This window comes from Glycine max, chromosome 5, assembly GCF_000004515.6.
Source record: "Glycine max cultivar Williams 82 chromosome 5, Glycine_max_v4.0, whole genome shotgun sequence".
NCBI lineage: Eukaryota > Viridiplantae > Streptophyta > Magnoliopsida > Fabales > Fabaceae > Glycine > Glycine max.
The window spans coordinates 25,089,782-25,103,722 of record NC_038241.2 but is presented as its reverse complement, the minus strand read 5'-3'; the positions used below and the strand labels follow the sequence as shown (position 1 = coordinate 25,103,722).

The 13,941-nt window shown below is 34.5% G+C and overlaps 1 protein-coding gene across 1 annotated transcript; it reads left to right on the top strand.

Annotated features, from left to right (window-relative positions):
- The first annotated feature begins 7,480 nt into the window (after nucleotides 1-7,480).
- On the top strand, nucleotides 7,481-13,683 carry LOC102669087 (uncharacterized). The gene is made up of 7 exons (XM_006580708.1): nucleotides 7,481-7,560; nucleotides 11,188-11,332; nucleotides 11,412-11,679; nucleotides 11,768-11,818; nucleotides 12,155-12,245; nucleotides 12,321-12,474; nucleotides 13,519-13,683. The coding sequence occupies exons 1-7, from the start codon at nucleotides 7,481-7,483 to the stop codon at nucleotides 13,681-13,683; spliced, it is 954 nt and encodes a 317-aa protein (XP_006580771.1).
- The last annotated feature ends 258 nt before the right edge of the window (nucleotides 13,684-13,941 follow it).

Here is a 13,941-nt window from a genome sequence, read left to right as displayed (position 1 = left end):
CACACGCTTGAGGCAATCAAAAGCCTCTTTGCACCGGTCCTCAAAATCAAACTCCACCTCCTTTTGCAGTAGATTGGATAGTGGAAGAGCCATTTTGCTAAAGTCCTTGATAAAGTAAAACCCTGCATGGCCAAGAAAAGAATGAACCTCTCGCACGTAAGAGGGGTAAGGCAATTGTGAAATAATAACTATCTTTGCAGGGTCTACCTCTATGCCCCTACCGGAAATGATATGCCCTAAAACTATACCTTGTTCTACCATGAAGTGACATTTTTCAAAATTCAGCACAAGGTTAGTTTCAATGCATCTATTAAGAACTCTATCCAAACTATCCAAACATGCATCAAAAGAGGATCTATAAACAGTAAAATCATCCATAAACACCTCTATGCAACTCTCTAAAAAGTCACTGAAAATGCTAAGCATACACCGCTGGAAGGTACCAGGGGCGTTGCATAGGCCAAAGGGCATCCTCCTATAGGCAAAAGTGCCAAAGGGACAGGTGAATGTGGTCTTTTCTTGATCCTCAAGAGCAATATGAATTTGTAAATAACCAGAAAAACCATCAAGAAAATAGTAATGAGACTTACCTGCCAAGCGCTCAAGCATTTGATCAATGAATGGCAGGGGAAAATGATCTTTTCTGGTTGCCTGGTTCAGCCTCCTATAATCAATGCAGACTCGCCAGCTATTCTGCACTCTTGTGGGGATAAGCTCATCCCTCTCATTCTTGATCATTGTGAGGCCTGTCTTCTTAGGAACCACTTGGACTGGACTCACCCACTGGCTGTCAGTAATTGGGTAGATGATTCCAACTTGTAAGCGCTTGGTCACCTCCTTTTTCACCACATCTAGAATGATGGGGTTGAGTCGCCGTTGTGGCTGCCTCACTGGCTTAGCTCCATCCTCTAAAAGTATCCTATGCATGCAGGTAGATGGGCTAATACCAGGAATGTCTGCTAAAGTCCATCCAATGGCTTTCTTGTGCTTCTTGAGCACTAGCAACAACTTCTCCTCTTGCTCAACAGCAAGGGAGGCAGAGATGATCACTGAAAATTTTTCCTTGTACTCCAAGTAAGCATACTTGAGGTTTGCTGGTAAGGGCTTCAACTCTAGTGTGGGTGGTGGCTGAACAGTGGGAGGAACCAGGGTAGGAGAAGAAGAAGAGGATTCCTCAGCCTGTACCTCATGAAACAAGTCAGAAGTATATGTACTTCCTGCAACATGGTTAGTGCATTCTGACTCTAAAAAATCAACATCAAGAGGTACAACACCCAGAAAATCAGAACCAGACTCAAATTCAAATTTACTCACAGTACAAAAATCAGATACATGATCAAATTCAAACTCAGATTCAATGCATGAGGAATGACAAGTATGCAGATTAAATAAAAATGGGTGTTTTCTACCATGAAGAGAATCAAAATCAAACATATAATCATCAACAATCTGATCAAGTATCTCAGCATGAAAAACAGAATAATCCTCAGATGGATGTTTCATGGCATCAAGAATGTTAAAATGAACAACAATATCACCAAATTCCATAGACAATGTGCCAGCATAAACATTTATCTTGGTTCGGGCTATTTTCATAAATGGTTTGCCTAAAATAATTGGAACTGAACCATGGGAAAATCCCTCTTCCATATCAAGAACATAAAAATCAGCAAGAAAAATAAGTTCACCAACCTGAACCAACACATCCTCTATGAAACCTACGGGGTAAGCAACACTTCTATTTCCAAATGAATCACCACATCCTTAGGTTGCAAAGGTCCAAGAGATAAAGAATTGGAAATGGACAGAGGCATGACACTAACTGATGCTCCTAGATCTAGCATGGCATTCTCAAATTTGTTGTTCCAAATAATGCAAGGTATACAGAAAGTACTTGGGTCCTTACATTTCTCAGGAATGTGAGGAACAGATTTACCTATCAATGCTGACACATTTCTGCCCATGCTAATCCTTTCATTGCCTTTGAGCCTCCTTTTGTGGGTGCACAACTCCTTTAGAAACTTGGCATATCTTGGAATTTTCTTGATGGCATCTAGCAGAGGTATGTTCACCTCTACTTTCCTAAAGCTCTCCAAGATCTCCTTATCAACTTCTTCCATCTTTTTGTTTGGAATTGCTCTAGGTAGAAATGGAAGAGGGATAGGAGGCTGTTGCAAGTCAGAACTACTAGAAGAAGGTCCACCTGCATGAAAATTTTTGTTAGCTCCCTCATGATCAGGAAGCTTTCTCCTTTGTGCAGCTAGCTCATCCTCTTTTTCAGGTGTAGAATGAAGCTTGGCAGGTTCAGGTGCAGGTGCTACTACTGGTGGAGGCACTGCAATTTGCTTGCCAGACCTCAAGGTGATGGCACTCACATTTTTCGGATTCTGCACAGTTTGTGAAGGCAATTTGTCAGAATTTTGGGACTGAGCTTGGTTCAACTGAGTAGCCATCTGCCCCATCTGATTTGTCAGACTCTAAATGGAGGCTCTTGTCTCTTGCTGAAATTGCATATTCTGGATGGTCATTTGCCTCACTAACTCCTCTAAGGAAGGTTGAGAAGGGGCCTCAGTTGCTTGTTGTTTTTGTTGTTGTTGCTACATTGCCGGAGGAACATATGGCCTGCTTGGACCAGCAGCATTCTAGAAGGGAGGGACAGGCTGTTGTTGCTGCTATTGTTGTTGTGGAGGATTTGCTCATTTCAGATTTGGATGATTCCTCCAACCTGGATTGTATCTGTTGCTTGAAAGATCATAATTATTCTGTTGTTGTTGGTTTTGCTATTGGGTCCCCAGACGAAATTAGGGGATGACTGAACCCTTTACTCAGCCTCCCTCATGCCTATTTATAGCAAAAAATGGCCTTTGGAACCATGGCAGCTCCCCCAGGCGAGCTGATGCTTCATCTTGAAGTAAGTTGGCTCACCTAGGTGAGCTGGTTCCTTCACCCCTAAGCAATTTGGGGGCCCAGGAAAGCCAGACTTGCTTGGGCGAGCCAAGGTCCAGAAAACTCGCTAAAATGACCCTTCTTGATCAAAACATGGAATGATCATCTGTTTCGCACTGTAAGTGGCATTCAACACCATAAGTCAACTAGCAAGGATCAAAAGATCAACAAACAATAGTCCCCGGACAAAATTAGGGTATGACAGTTGCCCCTCTTTACTTATCTTTTATTGGAAATAAAAGGGAAGTAAAGATAAGGACACTAATTTCGTTCGAGCGATCTTGCTATTTGACCGGGAAACTGGCGAAAACCAAGGAAGTGAAACCAAGAAAACATAAGGACATTGAAGTTTTGTAGAGCGGAAGACATCTAAAGTTCTTCTTTTTTCTTTTTCCTCTCTCTCTTCCTTTTTTTTATTTTTATCGAAGCATGGAAACAGAGGACGCCAAGTCCTATAAAGCACAAAGGCAAGGACATTGTTAATCTACATTGATGTAACCAGTTAAGTCAGGCATGAGTATCACCTTGAAAATTTGATCCAAAAGATTATAAGCACATTTACAACAGTAAGAATACTGCACAACTTTTATATTTGTTAAGTTTAGAAGTTTTTCATTTTAGTCATTTGATGATACATTCATTAATTTTATTATGTTGTTGTCATTCTCCAGATATTTTAAATTTTCCTGTTTTAGTACCATACTTGATTTTAATTTTTTCATTTCCTCTCACTGCAGATTCAATATCCAATTAACACAAAACCATTAATCCTGCAGTTCACAGCAATATTCCATAATGATATGGTAATGTTATATACAACTGTTTTTATTTTCATGTACTTTCATATTCTTTTTCTTGCTATGATTTTTTTCAGGACATGATAGAAGTGTCTTCTTTTTACCACCGACAATGGGCACCAGAATACCCTGAGTTTGTGAACTTCAAATATGATGGAACAACATACCAAATCAGGCTAAGGCAGCATCGGGCAAAAGTCTACTTTGCAGAAGGGTTGAACAAATTCAGAAAAGATTTATCAATTTTTGAATCTATGATCATTAAATTCTTGGCATGCAACAACAAATCCATGTTTGATCTTTATTTCATTCCCTCACTGGAATGCAAGACTTGCGGAAGACCACAATTGATGTCAAGACAACATATTTGGACACTTGAAATCACACAATCAATGCTTGGTGCACCAGGACCACTGGTAACAATGAAAACCTCTTTAATGTTGCTTATAAATTCATGCTTATATATCATACTGTTTTTTTTCATGCAGAGACTCCCCTACTGTGCCATCACACATGCAAATGCCTGCAGTCAACAGATGACCATTCTCAGAAGATTTGGACCTCCATTACAGTGGAATGTTGTGGTAGTTGACAATGGAGTTGCGCGCAGATATGTTGTACAACCATGGTATCAATTCCTTGCAGATAATGATTTCTCCCATGGTGATGAAGTCTCCTTCTATTACAGGAGCATTGACAAAATATGGGAAATTGTCATCCGCCGGAAAAAGAATTGGGACTATTAGATTTAGTTTATGTACTTTGATTTTTCTATCTTTTTGTCTTTTATGAACATTTAGTCAACTACATGGTCTCTTTCTTATTTACTTATTTGACTTTGAACATTGAATATATTATAAATGTATAATCTATTTTATTTTACAGATTAGCTTTAATTTTATTTCTGTTTTGCAAAACTAAAAAGTATAGATCCCAAAAAAATTGCAAACCAGGGGAATAGAACTGATCCCTGATAAGAAAACCATCTGCTACATCCTCTTCATCATTGTACAATATGATGCAGCTTAACATAACTGTTAAGTTGGTACTTACACAACATTCTCAATTATATATGATGTCTGAATAGTACACATTATTTATGCCTTCTATTTAAGTTCTTTCTGGCTATCCTTTCCTGCCTGTAGATGTTTTAATTTTAGGAACCTCCAACATTCTCTAATTTTGTCTATATTTTGGTGTCTATCCATGTTTTTCCCTTCTGCTGTCATTTAATAGAAACAAATTATAAAAGGTATTCCAGAATAAAACAACTGATGCTCACATCAACATAGTATCATCTTACATATTTCCTGGTGCAGTCATCTCATATTAATTTGTTGTCTATTCGAGTGATTATGTTTTACAGACGATGTAATATCCATGTTTTTTTTCATATTTGCTTGATAAAAAAAAAAACCTATCCCAGCATGTTGTGTTCTTAGACCAGATACATATATATATTTTATATGTTTGCCTGTGTAGCTCTTCGATCTATGTCCACATATGACACAATCAAAGTACTTCTGTTTTATCCATGTTAAACTTGATAACCATCACACATTAGCCATTTTGTTGTACTGGTTTTTTCACATTTAATTCAATTATATTAACAACTTTGTTAGATACTTAACTCAAACCTAATCTTTTGTCCTCTCCATTTAGTTATTTAAGCTTCTATTTCTTTGCAACATCACCAAACATAACTTCTCTTGCTAAGACAGCATACTCAAATGCTAAGTTGTGTTTTTTGCAAATCAACCACCCATCAATATTGCAGTCTACAACAGCATTCGATTATTACGACATTAATAAAATGCTTGTTTTGCCAACTTTTTTCTAGAATACTTTGGATATTGTTATTCTTTTGTTTTGCTATTTTGTGAAAACACTATATTTATATCTATTTTGTCAAAACACTATATACCTCTATTATTGTACTTATTATATTATATTAATCATTTTTCTATGATTCTAACTGTCTCAATTGAAATTAGGAAAAACAATTTTTTTCCTTTTTTCCTTGCCATACATTTATATCTAAGTTAATCGATGATATATTTAAAAAGTAAAATTCATTTAAAACATATTAACTCATTCCAATTAGAACTACATTTCTAAGGAAAAAAGCCTTTTAAACCTCTATTTATTCCAATTTTTAATATTTTTTTCCAAAAAACTAACTTTAATTTTTCTGATTCAAAAAAAAAAAAACCAAGACAAAAACAAAAGGTATTACTTGATCTATCAACCAAAAAATATTGTTATTCAATAATGGTCATTTCTTTTATATATTTTCTTTCACTATAATTTGAACTTCTAATGCACATTCAATTTACAAAAAAATATCATCTCATATATTTATAATTATAATTATAATATATGACTCTTCACATGCAATCCACGAAGCCAGCCATCAATAATGTTACAAAATTTCCACATTCATCTCTATTCCCCTCACTCCTTCTCCAATAACCACTCCGCTTCCACACATCCACACCCAATCATTTTTACTCACTTATATTTTCCATTCATCTCTATTCCCCCACTTACATCTTCTCGACAATTACCGTGTGACTCCCGCACTTCTTCTCCAAAAACCATTCTGCTTCCACACATCCACGCCCAATCGTTTTTACTCACTTATATTTGCCATCTAGGAGAACTTTAATCAAGTAGGTTCATATTTTAAACAAGTTATAGCACTAACCCACGGTGTGACCGACATTTCAACTCAACCCAGACAACCATGACTTCACATTCATCGTCGGCTACAAGCAAGGTTTTTTTTGTCCTCTGCTATTCTACACGCGGATTAAAAGTCTATTATCTGTTATAGATGACATATTCAGTACATGCATGCATATTTTTTTCTTGATTAACATTATCAATTTTGACTCCCAAATTTAATTGCTATTTTGACTGCTACACCACAAAAAGATAAATTTTCCTGCCTATCTCTTTTGTTGCTTCATATTAAACTGCAAGATGTTACCATATATTGATCCAAATTTATAATACTCGCTCATAGCATCAAATTCTGATAGCATTAGGTTTTTTATAATTTACGAATGATCCATATTCAAGGACTGTTGTCTGTTATAGGTCATATATAAATTACTGCCCCAGTTTTATAATTTATAATGCTAACTTGAGAACAAAACCTTTTTCTGCATTAAAAATTCAGAGTCATAGAAAATCTGTAGCATAGGCCATTCAATATTGTCTGCCCTGAACTCCACAGTTCATACCGATAATATACACAATACAAACAACTTGGCTTTTACTTTCATATTTTGACTTATAAAAACTACATTTTGATGTCTAATATTTGTTCTTTATTTTTTCCTGTCCAGTTTTTGATAAATTATTTCATGCTTTGTTTTGTGACTAATTTAATTAATTTTTGTGCTATAGGGCCCATCTAACTGGTTGGCACCAATACAGTTTTCGGCCACATTCCGTGTTTCCAAGGTCAACATTTAACCATTTTTCCAGTTCTCTTATTTCATATGAAACAAAATTGTTTTATTTAATATTTAGATGTTTCCCTGCAGAACATCATTGAGGTTCCATTGTCTTACCATAGACAATGGAGGCCATATTACCCGACGTATGTTTTGTTTTAGTATAATGGAACGACATATTTTGTTAGGCTTCGCAAATATGGCAGCCGATACTTCTTTTTTGATGGGCTAAAACAATTTAGAAGAACTCATGGCATTGACGATAGCGTCATCATGCGCTTTTTTGCTGCTGACAAAAATACTTCCTTCGAGGTGGATGTCATTGGACCTATCCTTAGACAGGGTCGTCCAAGGTCGGTTCTGGCAACTAGGTGACACATCTTTACAGCCGATGTCACCGAACACATCATGCAACAGAGCCTCCCTTTGGTAATGGTTTGCTAGCCACCCAATTATGTTCTTGCTATTAAATTATTTTCTTTTATTTTGCTTTAACGCTGACTACATGTTGTTATTTTTCTCATCCCAATTTTTCTTTATGACAACAAAGTTATTCTATTCTTTAATTTTTGTCTTTATATTGGTTTAATTTAAATAACCCTGAGTGTTGTAAATACAATACAGGGAAAACATTTAGTCGTATGAGCACTGCTTTTTTTCAATGCAGGTCCTTCCACCAGCAAGCAGCTTTCAATTTTTTGTTTGGATCACAAAAAGTGATTCTTGTTCGAAGAGGCTATGGCAAACGCAACCAATGGCAGATTCACCATGCACGATGGTGTCCCATCTGTTGCCCAGCCATAGTTCCAATATCTCTGAAAATAATTTAATGGTTGGAGATGAGGTAATATTCTTCTTCAGATTTGACGAACATGTATGGGAAGTTCTATTTAGAAAAGAAGTTATATGGGATGATGAGCACCTCTCCAGCTAAAGATAATGCATAGAGACCATGCACACAGACTCTTTTTTGTTAATTTCTATTATGTTTTGATTAATGTTGTTACTCAAATACATTACGGTATCAGACAATTTCATGTTTATGACTTTGTTGATTCAATGGTTTTGCCTACCAAGGTTAACCATGTTAATTAAGTATCCTTTTATTCTATTTAGTTATATTTTTCGTATTTATATGTTAATTAAGCTTGGTTATAATTTTATTCCTATTATGTAATTAAAAAAAAGTAATTGACTTTGGCATACATCTGAAATACTATGATTATTATTATTTGCTCACCGTTTTTTAAAAACTTTTTTTCCTACAAGACTATTCTTCTTACATTGTTTTGAGCACAATTTATATGCATTTTTTCCCAATTTCTCTTTGCATATTTTAATAACTTTTTGTTGCTTTACATTTAAAGTGTATAATGATAGATGTCATATGGTTAATTATATCAATTGTACATGTTTGGATATATATAGCTGGAGATAAAGTTTTTATTCAGCCATTCAATATATATGATGCATTTATTATTTTTTTTCCCAAAACCATGCTTTCTAATTATATTGATAGTGTCATTTTTATTGACTGTAAATATGTATCATGAAACTTATAATGTTTTTCATGATTCAGCATAGATATAGTCAATAATTAATATTAGTATTAATTATGAAAATAAAATATGGTTACCATAGTTTGTTTTATACAAATTTTACATAAAAGAGAATAAAAAAAAAACAAACAGATCTTTGTAGATGGAAAATATTTGGCTAGACTTGTGTTAACTGTTTATTTTTTTTTTTGCAAAAAATCAAACTTATTTTATCGATATTAAAAAAAAACAATCTACAACTAAGTGTAACATGTTAAGTACATTATTAAAATTTAGCATGTTTGATTATTATATTGGTGATTTAAATTAAAATGTTTCTTTGAGAATCGTGATATCATTTTCCTTACGAATGGCAGGAGTCTGTTGTTACAACTATATTTAAATTGAGCCTTAAAAGTTTACAAGAATTTGTCTTCTTTAGATGATAAATGAGTACGACCATTTGTATTCTTGCAGGGAGATTTCTCTTTGGCTGCTTAAACCATCTCTACTAGAGAATGGAATGCAAATTAACAAGTGATTTTTTTTTCTATTCATTAGAAGTGACCACTCCATCAAATTCTATTTTATTTTATTATTCATTATTATTATTATTATTATTATTATTATTATTATTATTATTATTATTATTATTATTATTATTATTATTATTATGAATAAACTCTAGCTAAAGTTTTTTTTTGTGTTGTTATGCTTTAACCTGAAATATGATCATTATTATTATACCCTGTATTTTTTCGATTAAATTGTAATAACCTAAATTAATACAAATACAAACATTTCTAACTTTCACCAGGGCGACTTCACCTTCAACACTAAAATTATTACTATAATAACATCAATTTTTTAAATAACACACAAAAATAAAACAGATTCGAGGAAAAAAAATCCCAATTTGTTCATTTTTTGGGTATTTTAGTCTGACTCCAACTGTCGCTTTCTGCACGCATTCCCAGTCATTCCTTCAACTACTACTCCACCTTTTGCATGCATTCCCGATCATTTAAGAACAAGAAAGTTCTTACTCTGTCTTTGCCCATTCTTTCACTGTTTTCATTGCTTGGTTTGGTTTCTTTCTTTTTCGTTTTTGTACCTCCATCATTTGAAGTTTTATTTTTCATCTACTCTCAGCCATCGATTTTGTGCACATTTGGTTTTGCTTCAAGTTTTCTTGGTTCTTAGGTTTAAATTTTTCAGCTGCTCACAGTTTCCATTTTATGGAGATTTCCTGTTGTCGTGCATTTTGGTTTGAGTTCTGGTGGTTTTGTTTTTTTCTTTACATGTTTACAGTCACAAGTGTTTTGTTTTCATACATGCATGTTTGGTGTTGTTTCTTTTTGGTCATCTGTGGTGTCGCTTGCTGATTAATTTGGTTTTTTAAGTTTTTTTTCATGTTTTTCTCTCATGATTCCTTTGCTGATGTTGTTCGGTGTTTCACAGTCTAATTTTCAAAATTAACCTATAATGGTCATGGTTGAAATATTTTCTGATATGTATGCATCTTTGTCTGTTACCCTGGCTTTCATTTTATGCACATTTACTGTTGTCGAGCATTTTGCTTTGACTTTTTGTGGTTTTGGTTTTCTCTTTACGTTTGTTAATGGTCACACATGTTTTTGTTTCATCCATGCATGTTCGATGTTGTTTATTTTGGTAATCTGTGGTGTCGCTTGCGCCCCCGATCAGTGCAATGAGATGTGTCTATTTATGTATCTCTTTTTTTTCATCGTTTTTTCTAAAGACTGTTTTGGTGATGTTGTTTGGTGTTTGCAGGCGAATGTTCGAGGTAATCTATAATGTTCATGGTTTATGCATGTTTGTTTCTTACCCTTTTTTACGATCGGCCTGTCGCCTGATGTCATTTTTTGTATGTTTTTAGCCAGGACCAACAAAATCGGGTAATAGCTGAGGTGTCATTGCGAGAGTACTATTTTCCTATCCACGTCACCTTCAATGGCCATGCATGCAATGTTTTTTGGTTGATAGTGCTATTTGGTGGCTACCTTGCCTGATAATTTAATTTGTGTCTGTTTTGGTTGTTGTTTATACAGGGACAACAAAGTTGTATAATAGTGATAGGTAAGGTTTTATTCCAACCCTTAAGTTTTGCTCCATATTTATGCATGCTTGCCTATTGCCTGTTTTTTTAATTCATCTTTTGTCTGATGTTATTTATCATGACAAAAATATTTTGTGCTTGATAGATACTATATATTGTTGTTCCTTTTTGGTGTTGTTGTTGGCTGTCCAAAAAAACAGAATCAGGTCAGTTCAATTGTTCTTTCAACCTTAGTTATCATATTTATGGTTTGACTTATCATTGTTTTTTTCAATAAATAAAATTATATTTGTTGTTGTTATCATGTTATGTGGTTGTTTTGTGGTTTCAATTTCTATGTATGTTTCTGAGTTTTTGTTCAGACTGATGGCACATATTGCTGACAAGATAAAAACCATTGATGGATCTAAAGAAACTCTGAAACTTGCTGTAAGGATAACTGAGCTCTGGTTTGTTGGGACGCCGAGCAGGTCTGAACAAGCTGAGATGGCCATTATTGACTCTGATGTATGCTTTTAATTTGTGCTTTTTGTTCATGAATTATCTCTATTTGTAGCCATTAGTTAGATATTTTTATTATTCATAGGGTGATCAAATCCATCTGGTCTGTAAGCAAGACCAGTTAAAGAGATGGAAAATGGATTTGAAAGAAGATTGTACTTATGTGATGCACAATTTTAAAGTCAACAAGAATGATGGACATTACAGAGTTTGTGATCATCCATATAAATTGGCATTTATTGGAGTCATGATTGTCAGACAGTGGCAATTGGATAAGCTTCCTTTTAAAAATTATAGATTTGCAGATTTTCCAGATGTCATTGTTGGCCAATTACAGTCTGACCTATTAGTAGGTTAGCGCAGCTAGATTTACATTTCTAATTTCATCACCAGTGTTTGTGGGTTTTGTTTTCTGTTACTGATTTTTACTCAATTTTTTAGACGTCATTGGTGTGGTTGACGAGGTTGTCTTTCGTCATATTTCACCCAAAAGTAAGAGAGTTGTTTTTAACCTTATGAATTTGAGGTAAACGTCTGATATGTTCTATGAGTTATTAATGATTCTACGATTTATCGTTGTATGTTGTTAATTAATTGTTTGTATAATGGTTTGTTTTTTCTTCCGTAACCAATTGTTGTCTTGCACTCTATGGGAGAATTATTGTCTCCAATTTTTGGAATATTTGGATCAACATGAGACTGAAGGGCCTATTATTGTGTTGTTGACCAATTCCAGAATTAAAGAGGGCCAGGGTATACTGTGATATAAGTGTGTTGTTTTTCATCTTCATCAGATCCAACTTATGCTTTTATTTCTGAGTGGTGCAGGATCCTATCCATGCTCAGTTAGCAATTCTTTGAAGGCTTCTAAATTGACTATTAATCAGCCAGTGGCACCAATTGAAGAATTCAATCTGAAGTATTTTCCTGATGTTGTTATTAATATATGTTTGTTTTTCTTTCCTTCAGTCTGTTATTGATTTAGTATGTATAGGCTTTCAGAATTGGGCATTGAGATCCATTCAGTTTTGACACGTCGTTCTCAGTGGAGTTCACAGCCTTCAAGTTCTCCTCAGTTATCATCAAAGGAAACATTCATTTTGAAGTCAGAGGCAAAGACCATTTCTGAGATAAACAACCTTGGTGAAGTAATTGTCTTATATATGTTTACCTGTTTATCGCTTCTTTGGCTGCCTCCTGCTGAATTTTATGACTCTCATATTTCCTGCAGGAGTTTGTTTAAGTTACTGTTGGTACAATCACGAGAATTGTTATGGACAATCATTCATGGTGTTATGAAGCTTGCATTCAGTGCCATAAGAAAACAAATGTCTATACAGAACCGTTTGTGTGCCCATGTGGCAGGCATAATGATCGAGTTGTGCTTAGGTCTTTGTTTTCCTTTTTAAACTTCTGTGGCACTATATTTATGTTTGAATTTATTTTTATCAATTAACGCTATTATATATGTTTCCAGATATAGAGTTGAAGTGATGGTCAATTATAAAGATGAAAGTACAAAATTTCTCCTGTGGGATCATGAATGCACTAAATTGATTGGGCAGTCAGCTGATGAAGTCAATACCCTCAAAGTAGAAGTAGGTGTCTATAATTTCAAAATACAAATTTGAATCTTGGGATTATCTTTAATTTTATTTGTGTTTTTTCCTGTTCAAGGATGGTGATCTGGATTTAAATGTCTCCCCAAAAGCACTTGATAAACTACTGGGTCATCTGCTCGCCTTCAAAATCAAAATCCAACCGCAGTATAAAATTCTGCTGTTTTGAAATGTTCAACTGACTTAACTTTAATTAATGATGTTCTGGACATGTTGCTTGATGTTGAGGTGCTTTTTTATGGAGTTATTTTTGTTCATTATTGTTATATCTATATGTTATTTATATGCTAATTTATTTTGCATCCATTCTGCCGGTATCAATCAACATCTTATCCAGACATGTTCAAAGATTTAAGTTACAACACCGTTTGATTCCAATGATCCTGTCCACAATGAATATGTAAGTTTTCAGTATTGGCATCTGTTTCCAATATAGTATTTGCATAGAGATATTTGGACCAGGATTCTAATCCACATGCATAGAGATGATCGAATGGGATCAAAAATTGCGACTGAGATTTGCATCAAGTTCAACTTTTGCATCAACTTATTGTTATTATTTGTTCTATCCAGCAATCCATTTCTATAACAGCAGACCATGATCCACTTATTGGGCTACCCTTGACACCAACAAAACGACAGCCATTTCATGAATGTGATGATGAAGCAAGAAGCTCCCAGATTGCACCAGCTCAGCTATTGTCCAACAAATTAGCAAAACTTGACCAGATTGAATAGATTTTGTTGGTTAGGAATAGCCAACACTTTTTCCTTTTTTGTTGGTTATTTGGAAATTGTAATTGAACTATGTTTGTTTTATTTTAATGTGTAACCCTGTCTGGCATGGGCTATTGCAGTTTAACATTCTGTTTATTTGGAAATTGTTATGGAACTCTTTTCTTTGTTTTATTTTCATCTATGATCCTGTCAAACATTGCGCTAATACTAGCATGGGTTATGGATTATTCCAGCCTGACATGCTGTTTAAATCTTTTG